Here is a 21,316-nt window from a genome sequence, read left to right on the forward strand (position 1 = left end):
CCCTTCCCCTTTCCCTTTTCTGGCACCCCAGTCCCTATCACCCCTTGTATTGTGCTTCTGACCCTATCTGAGTTCCCCTTCTTTATATTCTTTCCTGGTTGTCTGTCTCCCACTGCCCATGAGCTCCATGTGGGCAGGTTCCTATCTCCCTGCCGTGATCCAGTTTCCTGTAAACATTTCTGAACGTATACCTGAATAATAAGTACACAGGATGGTTGGAGGGAAGACATCCACAGCCTAGGGCTCTCCCCTGGGCTCCCAGCCAGCCTTCTGGCTGCAGGCTTCTTCAGGGAGGGGTGGCTCCAGTTTATCAGTCCTTCCCACCTTAGTCTGAGGAAATGGGCATCTTCAGTGGGTATGCTGTTTTGGACATCCTCAGGCTGGGTATCCCTGTGTCCAGCTGAAGACCCTGTATTTCACAGAAGTTGGCCATGCCTGAGTTCCAGTCCTTGCCCTGCCACCTCAGGTGAGCCTCAGCCTCCTCATCTGCAAACAGGTTAAGTGTCTGTCATTGTACTGGGCTATAGTCCCCTATAAGGCCTGCCTGGGGCTATGTCCCAAACAGCACCCTGCTAAGGAGCACTCACTGACCTTATCGATGACATCGAAACATGGGCTAAGGAGGACACCACTGCAAGGAAAGTGCTGCTGGCTGCTCTTGGATGAATGGTCTGGCCTATCAGAGTCAGAGAGACTGAGTGAGATTGCCTTGAGACCGTTAGGATGGGCTGTAGTCACTATTGTGTCTAGGACATGTCCCTCTAGCCAGGGAAGGGCCCAGGCTCCTGGGTTTTGAACGTATGTCTGAGAGGCAGGGCCTGTGAACCCCATTTTCCAGGTGAGAAATAAACTTGCTGGCATTTGGGGGACGATAGCAAGATGAAAATCCAGCTCAATCTGCCTCTGCCCCCTCCTCTGTTGCCAGTGTTGCTAACCTAATCTTGGGCAAATAGCTCTCTGGTCTCGGTTGACTAAGCCCTGTCACAGTCTCCAGGCTTGGCTCACTGCTGACATGTGAAGTGATTCCTGAGATCCCTAAAAGGTAGAGGAAACTGGGGGGCAGAGAAGCATTGTCCTGCTCAGGGGCAACCAGGCCAGCTCAGAAGAGCTGGGATCCTGGGCACCCTGGCCAGGCACAGCCAAGGTACCCATGGCAGGGGGGGCGGGCAGTTGCTGACGCCAAGGGCCTTTGCCTGCCATTGTTGGAAGGTGACGGCAAGGTTGTCTGGTGCCAGTATGTTGACAAGCAAACAGAAGCCAGAGCTCGGCCAGCATTTCTGGCACCATCAGGAAAGGCAACTGGACGCTGGGCCACTGCCTGACCCTTGCCTCAGTTGGCAGTGTTTCTAGGGGTGCCATGGGACTTTCCAGGAGCCTGGTGCCTCCCTCCTGGGGCCTGGCAGGTAGGTGCTATGGGTGGGGACTCTTCTGAAATTAATATCTTCCTCCTCAGGCTGCACACTACACCCATAGTTGGTCTCTGTCATCATTGCATAAAGTGCTGGTTACAGAAAGGGGAACAGGCCCCAAAACAGTTTGTCCATTACAAATGCTCAGTGAGTGCTCAGTTATGTTTTATTTTCATTCATTTTGTTAACGCCGGGAGGTAGTTGAAGAAACTGAAGAAGGGAGTTCGAGTCACTTGCTGAAGGTCCTGTGGTCAGGACATCAGAAAGAGCAGAGATTCAAACTCAGCCCTGGGCCCTTCCAGCAAGGAACACTTGTGATAGGAGGCTGGGTTTTCTCACCTGTAAAGTAGGCATTGTCACTGCATGGGGAAATCACATGGTGACATGATGTTTGGGAAGCGCCAGGCCTGGCAAGGACTTGACATTCAGTAGATGTTTGGCAGATTCTGCTTCCTTCTTTTCTCCAGAGAACAGAATATAAACCAGGGCCTTGATATTTCAGGAAGCAAATCACAGCTGAGAAGTATGGGAGAGGAGGTGGGAATATCATGGGAATATCGGAAGTTAGATGGTGGCCTGGGTCTAGGGACTTCCCTGGTGTGAGACCCATTTCCTCCAAGGAGGCCCCTTGGATTCAGCACTTAGCCGGGGTTTGTACAGCCCTGAAATGTGAGCCCTTATTAAGGCCTAGCTCAGCCTTGCTCCCTCCCAGGACTCCCCGGTTCTGAACTGGATATCCACCAACCCCTGACTGCACCTGGAGTAATAAGAGCCAGTATCTAGGATCATTTGTAACCCTCTCCGCCCTGGAGATTAAGGGAGTCAGAGAAAGGGGTGGGCTCGGGGAAGGTGCCAGTGACAGCAAAGCACTGGATGACAGATGGCTCCCTAAACTGCTGGCATCTGTCTGCATAGAATCCCATGAATCATAGCTCACAGAGAAGTTAAGGCTCACAGGCTTGATATGACCTGCTGTGGGTTGAAGGCTTTCACCAGAAGGTCAAGGTGGGGGCCAAGATATAAGTTCTCCCCGGGGAGAAGCCCCAGAGAGGAAAGATTAAAGTATAGGAATGATTGTCCCATGAGGAAACAGACTTAAAGTGCCCCAGGGTTGTGCAGTGGGTCAGTGATTGGACAGAGATTGGAACCAAGGTCTCTCAGGCCTGCAGTGGCAGTTCTCTGATACTTCCTTACCCACCTTCCAAAAAGCAGGTTGCTCTAGATTCACACCCATATCCCCCCACCGAAGTGCTGTGTGATGTTAGGCAAGGTGCTTGACCTCTCTGTGCTCTGGTTTCTGTAAAGGGGGCCAATGGTGGCTTTGAACTCCTGGGATTGTGGTTAGGATTCACAAAAAGCATATATTTCACAAAAAGCATATCCAGGAGGAGGCAGGACTGGGATTCCACTGGATAGTGGGACAGAATGCTTGAACTCAGAAAAATCAAACACTTCCAGAAAAATCACAAAGCACGTTGAATGAGATTTTTAGTCTTCACAATAACTGAACTGCAGAGGACGAGCCTGAGTGACTTTCAGTGAGTTCGCCCTCCCCCTGTCGTGTGTAAAGAAATAGGGGGGACTGAGGGGATGAAGGATTATCCACGAGTTCTTCGGCCGTGATGTCTCAAATTCTTTCAGCACAGCCTCAGGGCACCCTGCGCAGCTTGTCCGAGGCTATCTCTGGCCGCCTGACTCAGGGGTAAACTCTGCACTTTGTACGCTCCAGCTCCCCCTGGGGCGCACCGCCTACGGCCCCTGCGACTGGCCGCCAGGCCTGCCCATCTTCAGTTTCGCAACCAGTTATCGTCGCTCTCCAGGCTACTCCCTCCATTCCTCTCGCGCCAATACTGCCGGCCACCTTGGAGCCCTCTTTTGCTCCCCAGCAATTGGTGGTCAGGGCTGCCTGTCTTCTGCCAGTGCTCCAATCCTTGCCTACCTCCAGGCTTGCACCTCCCAGCGCCTCGTACCCGGCAAGACCAAGAGTCTCTCCCGACAGCCCGCCTCTACCCTTCAGCCATTGGTTTCAGGGGCTGCTTGTCTGCCTTATGCTCACCAATCCTTACCGTATCGTACCCTGATTGGCCATCATACAACCAATTGGCGCGCGCTATTGACCCCTCCAGTGGCTCACTTGGGGAGTGCGCGAGGCGGGGCCGTGGCGACTGGAGGCGGCGGCGGCGGCGGCGACGCGTCCCAGTCGGTGAGCGAGCGCGGGGGGCACAGGGGGGCGCAGGGTGGCGCAGGCGTAGGGAGGCCAGTGCCCCTTGGACCGAACCAGAGCGAGGCACGGCCCTGTCATGGGTCCCAGGGAGAAGGCGGACGAGGCGGGGTTGTGACAGCAGCGTCGCGGGGGCAGAGAGAGGTCAGAGCTCCACAGTCCCCCATACCCTGTGTCTAGTGTCCTCTGAGGGCCCTCACGGCCAGATCTGAGCTCCTCACTGTCAGCCCACGCACATCTGACGCTGCGTCCCTTCCTGTTGGCATCCCTCCTCCCCATCAACATACACCTGAGACTGTCCGCCTCGCTCATATCCCCACATCCTCAGGATTAGGTCTGCAGCTCTACACACACCTGAGTCTGCCCCCAGTGATGGCCCGCCTCACACACCTGACAGGGTGCCCCACTCATGGACACTCTCCATATTCCCTAAGACTGTCCCACCCGATGACACCGCACACCCTGATCTGTCTCCTCCCTACAGCACTGCACTCCCGAGCCTCCATAACTGGGCCTACTTCCCCACACCAACACCTGAGCCTGTGGCCCAAACTCACATCTAGGCCTGCTGGTATCCCTTCACTTACTTTGCTCACATCCAGGGCTGTGCTCCTCTCGCTGCACGCCCTGCTTCAGCAACTTGGGTCAGGACCCTCAGGTACTCCCCATGCCCACCTGTCCTGTGTCCCTAGCAGCGCTCCCTCTCTCACACACCACCAGTCAGTGCCCCTGCCATACTTTCTTCCACATGTACCTGTGTTTGTGCTTCTCTCTGTAATCCTCACCCTCCCAGGTCCTTCATCTTTCCAAACCTTACTATCTCAGTATCACTGCACCATACCTTCCCCCCTCCCTCCAAAGAAAAGCCCACCCAGATGTTATCTTTTCATATATGATGGTCCATAAGTGATTTCTGAGTTTAGAATAATCCCATCCCAGACAAAATCGGAATAATCTCTTTATCAGCAACAAACCTAAAGTGACTTGAGTTGGGGAGACAGAGCCCACCCCTCCTAGAGCATTATTGACCCTTCTCTATGGACCTGCCCCATTTTTTGCCCCTCTGTTGTGCTTATCTCTGAGAGATTGGCAGAGGAAGGGACCCCCACCCTCCCTGCAGCTGTTCCTCAGGCATCATGACTGACTGAACCTGGAAAGACTGTGCTGGAAGGATGGCCCCTGGTCGCTGCTGGAGCATGTGTCTCTGGGGAGTTGCGGAGGGGGTTAGGGGCACTGGGGGAACGGGGCTTCAACACCTGGAGTGCTGCTGCTGGCAGGGTCACCTGGGAGGGAATTGCCAGACCTCTGGCTCCTGCTCCTTTAGACTGAAGCCCTTCACTAACCCTCTGGAGCTCCTTGGACCCTTGAAGCCAATGAACTGAGAGTAAGGAAACACTCTTCAGAGTGAGAGAATTAATGTTACAGCCACTTGGAGCTAACTGCAAAACTGGAGCCTGGCGGAGAGCTGGGAATGATTTTTCTGGAACTTTTCAAGTTCCTGGGAGTGTGATTTGCAGATGTGCAGCACAGGAGACTGGTGGCTTTGTTGTTTAAAAGGCAATAATGTGCTATTTCCTGTATGACTTGCATAGGGCCTCTTACCCCTGTTCCTGTCTCTCCCTGCAAAGATAGTGCCAGAGGGTCATGTCACCTTTAGCTTCTCCTATGGACACTGAAGCCATTGGGGTTTTCTGTCCAAATTCAAAAGGAGTCATTTAAAACAGGTGTGTGTATGTGTATGCATATATGTAGATGTTTTACAGATATGCATATACATACATTCATATATACTACACTGTACACACATCTTATATATACATATGTATGTGCACGCATATATATACATATGCAGATATTTATAGACTTTGACAAGGTAATTGATGTACATGGTAAAAAAAAAAAAACAGTTGTAAAGGGCATACAGCAAAACAGGCAGGTACCTGCACCCTGTCCCTCTCTGGAGGCATCATGGTTAATAATTTCTGTGTCCTTCCAGAGTAGTCTATGCCTCAGGGGGTATCCTCCAGCCCCTTTTAAATCACTGGTAAATTTGCATCAGAAATTACCCAACAGATATGTCGATTTTATACCCAGTCTCTTACCGATGGCTATTTAAGTTGTCGCTCATATTTTCTTTTATAAACCGTGCTGCACTGAATAGACTCAAGTATGAGCAAATATGTAGTGAATGTATGTAGGACTCCGGTAGCACAGACACTTCAAAACCTCCCTGACTTCTTGGAGTTTACATACAATGTAGAGACTTCCAAGGAGTGGCAGGCTAAAGGGCACGTTCATTAAAATGGTTAATGTTCTTCCAGAGAGGTTATGTGTTCAGCAGTCTCTTAGCTGTGAAGTTGGAATGCCTGTTTTCGCCACCAGTGGCCTACATAATTTTTATCAAGTATCTTGTCTCTCTAATCTGATAAGTGAAAAACAACCCATGTCATCCTCTTAAATGTTGCTTCCATGCTTCATGTCCTATGTGGTGATTCTGGCCTATGTGGTGGTGATTAAATGTTAGATTTCTGTTTCTCTTCCACAGTCAGACTAAAGCTCAATCCAAGAATTATTTGAGTCCTTCCTCTGCAAAGCTCTGAAGGAAACCTTGGGTTTGGAGGAGGTGGATCGCCCAGAGTCCTGGGAGGGCATGTGCTGAGATGTTGGTTCCAGAACAAGAACATTTGGCTGGAAGAACTGTTTAGTGATTACTAATTTTTTTTTTTTTTTCCTACTTGGAATCAGCAAAGAATGAGGTGAAACACGAGATAGAAATAAAATGTTAAATCTACTTGGGAATCTGTTTCCAGATTCTCTCAGTGGTTGGCAATTTCCCATTATTGGCACCAGATGCAGGGCATTATCAGTCTGAGGTCAGACTGTTTCCCACGGGTCATCCTGTTTTTCGTTCTTCTCTTTTTTGGCAGTTAGACATTAGAGGAATACTGCGATGATCAGAACTTGTTTGGGTTTTATTACTGCTTAACAAAAAGTAAATTACTGCTTAACAAAAAGTAAATAATATTCACATGAAAAGAACCAAAGTAGAAGGAATAATGAAACTAATGCCCAGCTCAAGAATTAAAGCACTGCTCCTGGCAGCTCCTCCCTGGTCACTGTGCTATTTTTAAAATACACTTGTTAACATTTGTTTTCTTCATTGAGTACCTTTTGCTGCAGCTGAGTACTTGAATTCTAGGGGTCTCAACAAAGTTCAGCAGAAGCCAGGTTTCCTGCTGAAGCTCTGCCAGCACAGTGCCCTTGAGGTCCAGAGAGGAGAGCAGTGACCTCAGGGATAGGGACAGGTCACTGACCAAGGGACACGTCAACATTGGGAGTGAGAGATTTGGTCTCAGATTCCTGCCATGTTAGTTTCCTGGAGCAGCTGTAACAATGACCACAAACTGGGTGGCTTAAAACAACAGACATTTATTCTGTCATGGTTTTATGGAGGCCAGAGGCCAAAATCAAGGTGCCGGCAGATGCTATGGACTGAATGTTTGTGTCTCCCCCTTAAAATTCATATGTTGAAACCTAATCCCCAATATGATGGAATCAGGAGGTGGGGCCTTCGGGAGGTGATTAGGTCATGAGGGTAGAGCCCTCATAAATGAGATTAATGCCCTTAGATACCCCAGAGAGTGCTTTAGACCAGTGGTTCCCAACCTTTTCGGCACTGGTGCTTTTTGGGACCAGTGCTCCTGTGAGAGCCTGATGATCTGAGGTGGAGCTGACGCGGTGATGCTAGCACTGGGAAGTGGCTGCGAATACAGAGGACGCTTTGCTTGCTTGCCTGCCGCTCTCCTCCTGCTCTGCAGCCCCGTTCTTAACAGGCCATGGCCCGGTACCAATCCATGGCCTGGGGGTTGGGGACTTCTGCTTTAGATCCTTCTACCATGTGAGGACAGGTGAGAAGACAGCCACTAACTATCAGATCTTAGACTTCTATCCTCCAGAACTGTGAGAAATACATTATGTAGTATATAAGCCACCCCTTCTGTTACATCAGTCCTTAACAGGCTAGGACAGCAAGGTTGGTTCCGACTAGTGGCCTGAGGGAGAATCTGTCCCAGGCCCCTCTACTGGCTTCTGGTGGCTGCTGGTAACCCTTGGGTTCCTTGGCTTACAGCTCCATCACCTGATCTCTACTGCCTTTTCCACATGGTGTGTCTATGTCTTCTATTAAGGACACTAGTCATTGGATTTAGGGCTCACCCTAAATCCAGGATGATCTCATCTCAATATTCTTAACCAATTACATCTACAAAGACCCTATTTCCAAATAAAGTCACTTTCTATGGTTCTGGGTGGACATGTACTTCGGGGACCCCATTTAAACCCTTAGAGCTGTGAAACCAGCCTTCCTATCAGGATGTTATTAGAGAAAATGCTTGTGCAGCTGCCTCTGCTGTTTTGAGCAAGAGGCTGGCAAGGTTGGAGCACATTTCCTGGAGCCTCCAGATGGCCCATGTGGGCAGCCCCAGTGGGCTCCCTCAATCACCTGCCTCCCTGCCCTTAGGTGGAGGTCTCTGCCCAGAACTAGCAAGGACCTGGACAAGTGAATGAGCACATTTCAGTTTTGCGCTTTGACGCTTCTTGGCAAGTGCTTACTGGGTTCTGAACTTGGTCCTAGGTCCTCCCAGTTTTACAGAAGGGAGACCAAGGCTTGAGAGGGTCTTTGCCCAAAGATATACAAGGAGATTATGTGGGAACCGAGACAGATGTAGGTCAGTCTAAATCCAAGCAAGTTGCTGTACCACCATGCTTTTAGTTGCTGTTAGACATGGATGTTTATAAACCGTCCCAGAACACCGCCATCAGTACAGCCTCCAGGAGTGGAATAAACTCCAAACCTCATTCTACAATCCATAAATATCTGTGTTCCAGGGCAAGGGACAGGTGCAGGGGAAGCAGAACTACTGGGGCTTAGAAAGGTAGAAAATGTGGCTGTAGATCAGAACCTCACCAAGTGACTGGAGCACTGTAATTGATTGGTCCTGACCAGAGGCTGGAGTGCTAATTCAGGGGTCTAGGAAGGCTCCCTGAGATCTGAAGCCATCAAGGAGTTCACTCAATGGCAAAGTGTAAGCAGATGGAACAAGTGAGCCTGGATATGTGGGACCCCAGAGAAGACCAAGGGCCTAGGGAGCCAGACAAGGTCCTGAGAGGGACCTTGTCCATGGTGCTGGTGGGAGACGCAGCAGAGAGGGCTCATATTGCGGTTGCTGTGGGCTGGTGAGGTCAGCAGACATGGGCTCAGAGCTTCTGATGGCCTGCGCCTTCTCGACTGTGAAATGCGGACCTGGACAAGAGACCAGCCTTACAGTAGGTTTCAAGGCTTCTGTGATAAAATGTGCCCCCGCAGAGCTCCTAACAGATGTCAGAGCCATTGCTTCCTCTCCATGTTCAATGCTTTTGCCATGAGATGAGTTGGAAAAGTGACTATGTACATTTCAATTAAGTATTAGTTATAGCAAAGTCTACTGTATTTGTCAGCACAGCATGTCTCCCCCTTATCCTGCCTAAAGGGCTGATTCCCGGGCCTTACTCTGGTGGTTCTGACTTAAGTCTGGGGTGGGCACTTAGGAGTCTTGCACAAGTGTCCCCAGAGCTTCTGAGACACAGGGCTAGGGAAATATGTGAGACTCCCCTCTTATGGTTGGCAGGTCCCTGTGGCTTCGAGAGAGAAGGGGACAGGGTGGCACTTCTGTCTGGGAACCAGTGCTCAGCTCTTTCAGAGGCCCTGGCATGTGGGGTATGGGCTGAAGGGTAAGATCTGGGAACTTGGGAGGCCTGCTCAGACTAGATGGTGGTAGGTGGGGCTCCCTCCCTGCCCTGTCTGACTTCTTATTAGGCAGAAAAATACTTACCAACACCTGTGATCCACTGGAACAGCACCAGCATGGGAAGATAGTGACAGATGAGGAAACTGAGGCTCAGAGGGGTTTAGCGGCACATCCAAGGTCACCTGCTGGACCCTGTCTTCCCACAACAGCACTATTGTGTGGCAGGAAGCTCATACATGCTCCTACTTGGGAAATGAGGTAGGGATTGAGGAAGATGGATAGCAAAAGCACCTGTCTGTAGGGCATATGCCTCTGCCTCCTTGCTAGGCAGACACCGAGTGTGACCCAGGCCCTTGCCTTCCTGGGACCCCCTGCCAGTGCAGCAGAGAACCAGGGAGTGTTCAGTTAAGGGCAGAACAGCTAACTTTGGAGAGGTGAAGCCAAGACATTCAGGATTGGCTTTGCAGGACGCAAAGGAGTTTGCCGGGCACGAAGGGAGTGCAGCCAAAGCAGAACTTGGCATGTCCAGGGAATTAATTTACTCGTCCAGGAAATAATTGAGTAGGTGTGAGTGCCATGCTGGACTCCATGTGGTGAGACACAAGAACTTTGGGGTTTGGACATTACACAAGTGCATTCTCAGTATTGTTGAGTTACCTCAGTTTTACGTTACTCCAAGTGCAGTTGGCGACAGGTGCGCTAGCACTGCCTGCAAGGACCAAGGACAGTGACTAACCATAGGATGTTTTGGATCTTTCAGGACATAGGTGCCTGTGTGTTTGATCTGTAGAGATTGCAGCATAGGTTGCAGTGACCAGAGTCTGTGGGAAAGGCATACACAGAAGGGAGAAACGCACAGCCCCTGGCTGGGTCAGGGTTAATGGAGCAGCCGTTATGTAAGGCTGCTCTGCTCTCTTAGGCGGAAGTTAAAGCCCATTAACTGGAAAAGGGGAAGGCCCTGCCAACAGGCAGATAGGATGTTAATTGGCTTCTGTTTACCAAGCCATTAAGCTATCTGTTTCATGGCTGCTTGTAAACTCTATCAACTGAGAAACTGCCCCTGTTTGTGCAAACATGTCCCTCAGGGTGGAGCACAGCTCCTTGTAGTGCTCCCACCACACACTGGGAGGCCTGCTCAGACATGCACTCACATGTGCACACACACTCGTGCCTTGCCCAGTGGCCCAGTATGGGGCTCACAAGCTGGGCTCCCTAAGATCCCATGACCCCTGGTTCACAGTTTCCAGACAACGCTGTTCAGTAAGTTATATCACAAAAGGGGCCACCCAACCCCACTTCACTTTGGTTTTTTGTTTGATGAGCGAAAACATTGCCAGAACAGAAATACAGTGTGAAACAGGAACGTTTGTTGATGGGGGCTGGTCTGTGAATGCTACCCACCTGTAACAGATGAGGGGGTAGCCTCACTGCACCTGGCCCCTAATTCACCCCCCCCCTCCACCGCCACCACCACCACTAGCGGAGACACACTTGAATCCCAGTTCATGGTGCTTATTAAAGGTACCTCTGCTGAACATGCTGCTGAGACTCGGCCCACTGGGTTGGAAATGCAGTGAGGGCTGGAGGAGGGTGAGGAAAATAGACGGGTCAGGGCTCTGGGAGGTGCAGGGATGTAAACATCCCACACTGGCTGAATTGGAAAAGGGGCTTCCTGAGCTCCGGGGTGGAAAAGTCCAGGTTCTTCCCACACGTCCCAGACAGGACATCCCCAGTCTGCAGGCATCGCCTCCCCCTCCTAGCCTTGGCCCTGAGTTACTGCCCTTGGGCCAATCCACTTTCCCTTCCCTGGGAAAGAGGATTGCTCTGGCCCAGTGACCCGTCCCGACCCTCCCCACCATCCCCCCGATCAGAAATCTCAGCCTTTGGGTCCAGTGCCCCAAAACGTCGGAGTATGAGCTCATGACCTGGTCAGGGTCCCCCAGGTCACCCTGGAGTCAAGGGGAGGATCAGCCCCCCTTCTCCGAGGTGACAGAGGGTGGAGGGCATGGCTGCCCAGGGCGCTGTCTCCAGAAGGCGGCTGGGCATCCACTGTGAGTATGGCCCACCTTCCAGCTTCAATACCCCCCAGACTTTTAGTCGTTGCTGAAATCATCAGTAGGCGTTCTCCACAAGTGAAGAGGAAGGTGAGTGATATCAAGTGGAGTGCATTGTCCCTCTGGTGCCATTAGAGTCCCCTGGGAGTTTGGAACGCAGTGCTCAGGGTCAGTGGGCCTGGAAGGGGCTGGGCAGTTCCGGGTGTCTTATTTACTTTTTTTCCCCTCTTTAATCCCCCCCTGAGCCATGAATGTTGCTGTCTCCCCTTAAGAACTGGATCTCTGAAGGTGGGTCATCCCCTCCCACATGCTTGCGGCATGCACCTGGGGCCTGGTGCCCCCAGGGTCTGGCACCCCTGGTGCACTCGGGGGGCCTGGTGGTCCGTGACTCCACCTGAGGCTTGAACCCAGGATCTTCTGCATGCAAAGCAGACATGCTAACCACTACACTATGGAGCCACCCCTGGGTGTCTTTTTTTTTTTTAACTGCTTAAATTTTCTTTATTGTGGTATAACTTCCATACAGTAATGTGAATAACTCCTGAGTACCTAGCTCAAGGAATTTTTACACATGCATCCATGCATGTAACCAGAACAAGATACAGGGCGTTTTAAACCCACAGCTGGCTCTTCCACGCCCCTCCATATCATACCCACCAAATGTAACCCCGCTCTAATCTTTATCACTACAGATGAGTTTTGACTGTGCTTGGAATTTTTTAAATTATGATAAAATATATTAAATCTACCATCTTAACCATTTTAAAGTGCACAGTTCAGAGGCATTAAGCACATTCACATTGTTGTACAGCCATCACCACTGTCCATCTCCAGGACTTTTTCATCTTGCAAAACTGAAACTGTCTCCATTAAACACTAACTCCCCATCCCCACACACCCAGGCCCTGTCACCCACCCATCTACTTTCTGCCTCTATGATTCAGACTCTTCTAGAGACCTCATATAGGTGGAATCATACAGTATTGTCTTTTTATAACTGGCTTATTTCATTTAGCACAATGTCCTCAAGGTTCATGTTGTGGCATGGGTTAGGATTTCTTTAAGGTTGAATAACATTTCACTGTATATACTGGATCACATTGCGTTGCATACTGTGCGTAGATTTCAGTTAGATAGGGTCATTTGACACCGTCTTTTGTATCTGGCTTCTTTCAGTCAGCATGAATCCATGCTTCATTCCTTATCATGGCTGAGTAATATTCTCTTGTATGAATGGGCCTCATTCTGCTTATCTGTTTATCTATTGGTGAACATTTGTGCTGTTTCCACCTTTTGGCAATTGTACCTAGCACTGCCGTGAACCTGTATTGCAGGAGTTTATTAGAACAAATCAGTTCGGGCATGGGCCTGGCATGAGAGTAGTTGAGAAGCTTGTAGACTGATTTGCAAAGCGGCTGCCTCATTTACATTCCCTGTGTGTGAGGACTCTGGGTTCTCTGGGCACGTTTAGGCAGACATTGGCAGGATGAGTCAGGAGAACTTGGTCCCGTGTTGGGCTCTCTCACTCCAAGTAGTACCACAAGGCCCAGGAGCTTGGGAAGGGCTGTCACCTGGTGAAGGGCAAAGCCAGCCTTAACCCTCCCAATTATGCAAGGAGGTTATGCAAGGAGATGCTTCCTTGACAGGTGACTAGGGGGAGGTCAGGGTGTGGCTTCCCACCAAGAGGAATGACTGGATCCAAAAGGAGCCACCGGAATGGCTATTATGACCCACCCAGTAGGGTGATGAAGCGGAGGTGAGTGGGTGAGGGAAGGACCCACACAGGTGGTTTTTGGGGTGTTTTTAATTAAACTTAGGTGCTTTGTCTGTTTGTGCTCATACCCTTTCTGGTGGTGTGATGGGACCAGGTGGTGCCAGAAGCCCTCATAACCTCTTCTCATTTGGGAAGCTTCAGGTGAAGTGGGCAAAGACCACATAGTCCTTACAGGGACGTGGGTAAAAACGCCGCTGAGGTTAGGGCCTTCAAACAGGGGCCTCCTGCCACACGAGCCTCTCCTCCTGGAAAATGGCCCCACCAGCCCCAGGTCTTGGCAGAACTTGGGCAGGCTTCTGAGGCCCCTCTGTTTTCCTCCATGAAACCCCACCCTCTCACCTGAGTGACCCTATAGGTGTCCTCTCTGAGTCTCCCTGCCTCTGTGCACCGCTCCCCTACTGCAGCTCAGAGTGACCCTTACCTCCCTCAACTCACTCTCTCCTCTCCGTCTGGCCGGTTCCTGCCCCGGGTCTTTTGCGCATCCTGTCTCACTGCCTGGAATGCAGCACCTGCCAAACCTCCCACCTGGTCCCAGTTTATTGCGGCCTCAGCTCCAACACCGCCCCTCAAAGAGGCTGGCCCAGCCACCTGGTCTTGAGTCTGGGCCCCCATCACTCAGTCGTCTCCCTGTTTGCCGCCTTCACAGATTGTGTTGCTGCGTAAGGACGAGCACTGCATCTGTTCACTGCTGTGCTCCCAGGGCCGGCAGGGGCTACTCTAGAGACTTAGTGACCCTTCTCCTTGGGCAGTACTGGGCTTGAGCAATACTGGCTCCTCACAGTCTTATGTTGACCTGGATTTGATTTCCCTGTGACTCCACCAAGCTATCCACAAGGCTCCCGCTCCCATGAGCTGTACTTCCTTATGACAGCCTGTGTCAGTATCCTGTGGCTGCTGTAACAGACTGCCCCACACACGCAGGCTGAGAGCAACATAGGTTTATATCTTTCAGTTCTGGAGGCCAGATTCTAAGATAGGTGTACAGGGCCACACTCCTCCTGGAGACTCCAGGAGACGGTCTGTGTCCTGCCTTCTCCGGCTTCTAGAGGCGCCTCCATGCTCCAGCCCGCGGCCCTTCCGCCACCTTCAAAGCCAGCATTTCAGCATCTTCACGTGTCTCTAGAATCTGCCTCCATTGTCACATTTCCTCTGACCTTTCTGCTTCCCTCTCATGAGACCTTGCAATGACATTGAGGCTATCCTGATAATCCAGGACAGTTTCCCCATCTCAGGATCCTTAACTTGATCCACAATCTTGGGATCCCCTTTGCCATGTAAAGTAACATGTTCACAGGTTCCAGTGGGTTGGGACAGACAGCGTTGGGGCCCATTATTTAGCCCCTCACAGCCCTTTAAATATCGGACCATAGTAGTCCTTATGGTTCCACCCGTCTAGGACCATCTCCTTCAGTGTCAGTATAAGAGGATTCTAGGACTTTCAGTCCCCACTCGTGGGCCTCTCAACCTGGCACCACTCCCGCTGTCTGGGGTCCTCTTACCAGGAGTAAAGGAGTAAGTTCCCCTCAGTGCGGACTACCCAGGTTCTGGCCCTGGGCGCCCCCCAGAAGACTGGGCAGTCTTAGGAGGTGGGGAAGCACAGAGAGCTTTGGAGTGGAATGAAGGTGTGGGGGCGGCAAGGACCAGGACGCAGAACGGGAGCACACACCCTGCCCGGCCACACCCTGTGCCCTTCGTGGTCTTGTTTCTGTCTGCACAATCAAGTTTTGGGCCTACAGGCTCACACTGACATCTGCCCCTTAGGCTCGCCCAGTTCAGCTCTGGCAGCTGCTGGGATATTTTGGCTTTGCCAGTGCCTTCGGGGGACCTCTGAGTGTGGCCAGACCCTCGCTTCTGCCTCCCCCGTGCTGTAGTTCCTTCAGGTTAAGGAGACTTGTTCAGGATGAAATGATGTTGAGGTTACCTGGGTGCCGGGCTCCCCAGAGAAGGACGTGGCCATGGCCTTGGAGCTTGGGTTTTTTGTGTCAAGGTTAGGGTTCACTCGGTTCTTGGTCTGGTCAAGCTTCTCCATATCTCACTGGCACAGTGAAGAGGTAAGCCAGCGACACTCCAGTCGTTAGAGGTGTGGTTATTACTATAGTGGTCTCAGGCAAGGACTGTGCTACCTCGGCCTCCCCATCTGCGAAGTGGCCCCAACACTCCCGGGTTAAGGCTGGCTAGAGCAGAGAACACAGGGGCAAAGGGACATAATGAACAATAGCTGCCATTGTGTAGAGCAGGGGTCCCCAACTCCTGGGCCGCAGACCATTACTGGTCTCTGGCCTTTTAGGAACTGGGCCACACAACAGGAGGTGAGTGGCAGGTGATCACGCAGAGCTTCCTGTGCATTCGTAGCCGCCCTGCAGCACTAGCGTTCCTGCCTCAGCTCCACCTCATCGTCGGGCATTAGAGTCTCATGGCACCGGTCCCTGGTGCCAAAAAAAGTTGGGGACTGCTGAGGTAGAGCATCTGTCTTCACCCCATTCTCACCCACATGCAGAGCCAGAGGCAGGCCCCAGGGCAGGGCTTCTTGACCTGAGGCCTCGCACTTGCTGACTTTCCACACACATAACCTGTTCTAAGGAGAGGCAGGGGTCAAGGTGAACCTGCCAAGAAGAGCAGTGGTCACCCCACAAACCACACAGCGCGAATCCCACACACAGGGCTCCAATGGCTGCTTGCACCGTTCCCCAGCCTATAACACTGAGTTCTTGGCTCATAGATGTAGACTGGACAGAGAAGAGCCAGGTCACTGGGCCAACCCCCTTGATAGCCACAGATGTCTGAAATGTGTTTCTGCGAAAGCTTTAGCATGTCCCAGAAGCTTCTGGGTTTCTCAAGGCATTTTACTTTTCAGCTTTTTGTTTCAAAATAATTTTTGAAACAAAGAGTCCCTATGTATCCTTTACCCAGCTGCCCCCAATGTTAGCACCTGTGCCACCATAATAGTGATCTGAACCAGAAAATTCTCACTGATGCAACAGCCTGAACTCAGCTCCAGACTGAATTTGGATTTCCCCAGATTTTGTCCTAGTGCTCCCATTCTGGTCCAGGCTCACATGCTGCGCTTAGTCCTCTGTCTCCTTAGTCTCCTCTGATCTATGATGGTCCCTTGGTCTTTCCTTGACTTCACAGTTTGCTGAGAACTGCTCAGAGTGTCCCTCAGTGTGGTCTGTCCAAGATTAGAATGAAGCAGCGAACGTGTTTTTGGCAGGCATCCCGCAGAAGCGGTGCTGTGTCCTTCCCGTGTAGCTGCCCCACCCCCACCCCCGTACCCCAGAGCTTGCTAGTGCCAGGAGGCCAGCTGCCACCACTGCACTTGGCAGAGACTCAAGGCAGGCAGGGGAAAGGGGACTTTATAGTAAGAAAGGCTCAGAGTCCCCGCTGGATGCTATTGGTGTGAAGAAGCCTATGTGATTGGTCAGGAGGTATATTTGGCATTCTCTGGTTGGTCCTAATTTGGAAGCAGGAGCAAAGAAGTAGTCACCGACCGTTTTAGGCTGATTGCGACAGGAATTTTGGTGTGCTCCTTTCCTTGGCTGGTTGCTACAGAGGTGGCCAGTCAGTTCCACCATCATTCATGGTCTGGCCTTTGTCCCTGTGTATGTTGTCCTTCTTACCTGAAAGGTAAGGATTGTTTATTTTATTTTATTTATTTTATTTTATTTTATTTTTGCATTTTGATTGAGGTATAATTGACATATAACATTGGTTTCAGGTGTACAACATGATTTGATGTTTGCGTATATTACAAAATGATCACCAAAATAGATCTAGTTAACATTCCTCACCACACAATTACAATTGTTTGTTGTTGTTGTTCGTTTTGCTAAAGGTATCTTTAAGAAACAATCCCAGACCCTCAAAACCCTTAACGTAAATCCTCACTTCCGAAGTCCCTCAGCTTCCACTCTGAATTGAGGAATGTGCAGTCTAATTTTAAAACAGGTCTCTGGAGGGAGGGCCACAGGACAGCGCTGTACTCACCACACTGTCCATTATCCCCCCAGGACTTATTTATTTCATAAGTGGAAGTTTGTGCCTTTTGACCCCTTCACCCATTTCTCCCTTTCCCCTAACCCACTCCCGCCTCTGGCAGCCACCCGTCTATTCTCTATCTATGAGCTTGGTTTATTTATGAGCTTTATTATGAGGTTTATTTATGGTTTCTTTATCTGTGAGCTTGGTGTTTTGTTTAGATTCCGCATATAAGTGAGATCATACAATATTTGTGCTTCTCTGATTTAGGTTCATCCATGTTATCGCAAATGGCAAAGTATCCTCCTTTTTTATGACTGAATAATAATAATATTCAGTTGAGTATATGTACATTTTTTAAAATCCATTCATCTATCCATGGACAGGCTCTGGCACATGGATTGCGTGCGTCAGTTGAGGCTGCCCACCTTGCTCCGGGCCTCATCCTAGGCCACTTGGGCCATTGGTCACCATTTGACTAATGATGAACTCTAGACTGCATCCAGGGAGGCCATGTTCTTGGGCCCAGCCTAAAGGGCTGGATGTAGAGAAGTCCCAGCCAGGGTGTCCCTTCACCAATGGCAGAGGGGACCTAGTGACTGTCCTAAGCAGGGAGGTGGCGCCTCCCTGGGGTAGGCATGCGTGAATTCAGAATCGTGGCAATTCGGGGGAAGGGGTCAGTGGAGAGCATGGAGGGGGTCCCTGCGCACTGCGGGAGGGGTTCTGACTAGAGAGAGGAGCTGGGGGTGGGGGGTAGCCACACAGGGGTTGTGTCCTCTCTCTTACTAGTGAGTAAGTAAGTGGGGGAAGGAGAAATGCCGACTGTAGGAGAGTCTACACACCAAAAGTCAAATCTGGATTGGGCAGATGGGTGAAAAAGAGGAAAGCTTTAAGAAGTACAAATTGCCAGTTATAAAAACAGTCACGGGGATATAAAGTACCGCATAGGGAATATTGTCAGTGATATTGTAATAACTATGTATGGCTTAAGGTGGGTACTAGATTTATCAAGGGGAATCACTTCATAAGTTTTATAAATGTCTAACCACTATGTTGTACACCTGAAACTAATACAACTTATGTCAACCGTAATTGGGGAAAAATGTCAGGCCCCCTCCCACCTCAACCCCTCCCTCGTCTAGCAAGTCCTCATTACTATTGACGGTGTACTAGAAACACATAGTCTGCTTCTGGTCTTCACATCTGGGCAGCCTCTCACTTGGATCCAGGTAAGGTCGCCCATCAGTAACAAGCTAGTGGCATTCTCTCGTGAGGAGGACACAAAGCTCATATTCCTCCCATTTTTCTGCCGCCTTTCATTGGGACCAGCAGCTGGTGGTGGCCTTACCAACACTCAAATCTTCATGCTCATTTCTTGGGGACACAACACACATTCCGAGGCAAAGAGGTGCCATCTCCCTCCATACCCACCACTATCTCATAACACAGTTACGTTACTGCCCTGTACATGCAGACGGCCTCTTACCCAGGGTGAAACCTCCCTTTCCCATCATAATCGCAGCTAGGCACCTATCATATGTTTAAGTTATTTCTTTTGTTCTGGTGACCTGCCTTTTCCTTTGCTTTTTTTGTGTTTGTGTCTTGCTTTTTTTTTTTTTTTTTTTTTTTTAATGCTTTGAAAGAGCAAAGAGCTCTTTATCTTTTAGAGAAATTAGCCTTTGGCCTGAGGGACAAAATCTTGAGACCCTAACCCCTCACCCCCAACTCCCCTACCCCTGCAATCTCCCAGGGCAAGACTGTTCCCTTTATTCTCCGATCCTGGGAAACTGCCAGGGGGCACTGGGCACTTGGTGGAAGGGACTGTCAAGCGGAGACTGCCTGTTCTGCTGGGGTGCCCCCCCATCCAGGTTTTCCCCTAAAAAGGGCCCTGGAATAGTTTCCAGTGGTTGCCACAACAAATCATCACAAACTGGATGACTTAAAACAATGGAAATTTATCCTCACAGTTTTGGAGGTCAGAAGTCTGAAATTATGGTGTGTGTGGCCCACTCCCTCCAGAGGCTCTAGGAGAGGGAAAGTCTTTCCTTGTCTCGTCCAGCTTCTGGTGGCCACAGGCGTTCCTCGGCTGGTGAGGGCACCATACTAGTTTCTGCCTCTGCCCTCACAGAGCCTTCTCCCTGTCTGTGTCTCCTTTTCCCTCTGTTTCTTATCAGGTCACTTGTCCTTGAATTTAGGGCCCACCCTGAACCCACGATGCTCTCATATGGAGGGAGAGCCTTACCTTAATTACATTTTCAAAGACATTTTACCAAATAACATTACGTTCACAGGTTCTGGGTGGACATGTCTTTTGGAGGCCACCATTCAACCCCCTGCAGGCCTTCCCTGTGGCCTCCCTCAACACTCTGTCACCTGCAGTGATACGTTCTTATAGGTCTACACCAGTTTGGTGACTCTCTGTCCATTTCCACCACAGCTAAGTTTCCAGGGCAGGCCCTTGTAAGGTCCAATGGGCTCCACGAGCAGCCTGAGATCCGAGCCTGTGAGCACCTACCTGCTTGGGGAAACTGTTCATCACAAAACTGAGACCTGGGGAGCTTGGAGCAGGAACCCAGCCACCAGCACCTCACACACTACAGGTGCACAAAGGGCTGGATCCTCTCTCAAGAAGGTGGTTCTGCAGAACGTGTTCACATTTAACATGCCCACCACAAGACGCAGCACCATCTATGCCCAGATGCCAGGGCAATTCCCAGGGTCCAGAGTGTTCTGGCGTGAGCTGCAGCCGGAGGTGCTGGAGGTGGGGGTGACACAGTCTCAGTGCATCCCACAGGCTGACGCTAGCGGTTGGCTTGAAACCACTACTAGGGCCTGGTTTCTGTCTGAAAAGTTTCAGATTTACAGAAAAACTACAAAGGCAACACAGCCCCTCCACCTCACACACCCCGTTTCTTCCATTTTAACGTTAACCTTAAATTAGTATGGTACATTTGTCACAAACGAATGAACTAATTGTAAACCTAAAAATGAAAAGCCGAGATGAGGGGCAACAACATGTATTCGAGATCTAAAAGAATAGCTACTGGAGAAGCACTGATTTAGGCAGAATCCCAAATAGGGTTCTAATTAGAAGAAGAAGGCAATGGGTATTTATGAGAAGAGGAAGGGTAACAATTAGATCGGTAGAAGGGAGGCATTTCTATTGGTGCAGATGAGCTAAAACAGTGACACTAACTCTAAACAATGTTTTTAATTTTCAGGCTGGTAGTCATCAATCTACTTTCTTGCTATCTGTGCAAACAGTATAAAACAAATACAATGTTACTTTGAGCCCAGTCCAAGGATTATTTTGCCCTGATTTAACCTTCCGAAAATTTAAGGCATAAGGCACACAAGGCAGTTCCTCTGTGATGGCAGCTCTGGCTCAATTTTAAAGTAAGTCCTTCCACTCCCCCCCGCCTCCAAAAAAATACTGATGCGTTATTAACTAAAGCTATGGCACACTTAGATTTCCTGTTTTCCCTACTGTCCTTTTTCTGTCACAGGATCTCACACATTTAGTCGTCCTGTTGCCTTAGTGTAATGTAGGCTCCTGGGCTGAGCAATTTCTCAGACTTTCTTGGTTTGATGACCTTGACAGTTTCGAGAACTGACGAGGTGTTTTGTAGGATACTCTCAGTTGGGATTTGTGGTGTCTTTCTCATGATTGGACTGGGGTGACGGGTGTGGGATGGGGGACTACAGAGGTGAAGCACCCTTCTCAGTACATTGTGACCATGGCACACACCATCAACCCAACTTATCCCTGTGATGTTGACCTTTATCGCCTGGCTGCGGTGTCTGTCAAGAATCTCCTCTGTAAAGCTTTCCTCCCCCCACTTCCCGTGCTGTCCCCCTTGGAAGTAAGTCACTATGTACAACCCACACCTAAGGGTCGGGAGTCCCGCTCCCCCTCCTCGAGGGCGGAGCATCTGCACGAATTACTGGAGATTCTTCTAATGAGAGAGTTGTCTCTTCTCCCCCACCTACTTATTCAGTCATTCATTTATATCCATGTGGGCGTATGGATATTTTAGTCTTTGGATTATAATCCAGTACTGCTTTATTGATTTTGTTGTTCCCAGCTTTGGCCACTG

At 50.3% G+C, this 21,316-nt stretch overlaps 1 protein-coding gene and 1 non-coding gene across 6 annotated transcripts in view; one reads left to right on the plus strand and one right to left on the minus strand.

Annotated features, from left to right (window-relative positions):
* The first annotated feature begins 199 nt into the window (after positions 1-199).
* The window catches only part of SLC25A42 (solute carrier family 25 member 42), a 32,211-nt gene continuing 11,094 nt past the window's right edge, over positions 200-21,316 (plus strand). Inside the window, exons 1-2 of one of the 5 annotated variants that reach the window (XM_016132396.2) lie at positions 3,565-3,612; positions 20,441-20,615. Coding sequence is in view for 1 of the 5 variants with exons in the window: in XM_016132394.2 (XP_015987880.2) it covers positions 358-466 (109 nt within the window). In the remaining 4 variants the exon portion in view is untranslated. Of the gene's footprint in view, positions 467-3,564; positions 3,613-12,268; positions 16,869-18,870; positions 20,616-21,316 lie in introns of those variants that run through there. The other 4 variants (XM_016132397.2, XM_016132394.2, XM_016132398.2 and 1 more) reach the window with 4 other exon arrangements.
* TRNAA-UGC lies at positions 11,856-11,929 on the minus strand. Its single transcript has one exon. It is a non-coding gene; the product is annotated as a tRNA-Ala (tRNA).

The sequence above is a fragment of the Rousettus aegyptiacus genome, unplaced genomic scaffold (genome assembly GCF_014176215.1).
Source record: "Rousettus aegyptiacus isolate mRouAeg1 unplaced genomic scaffold, mRouAeg1.p scaffold_m13_p_16, whole genome shotgun sequence".
Taxonomy (NCBI): Eukaryota; Metazoa; Chordata; class Mammalia; order Chiroptera; family Pteropodidae; genus Rousettus; species Rousettus aegyptiacus.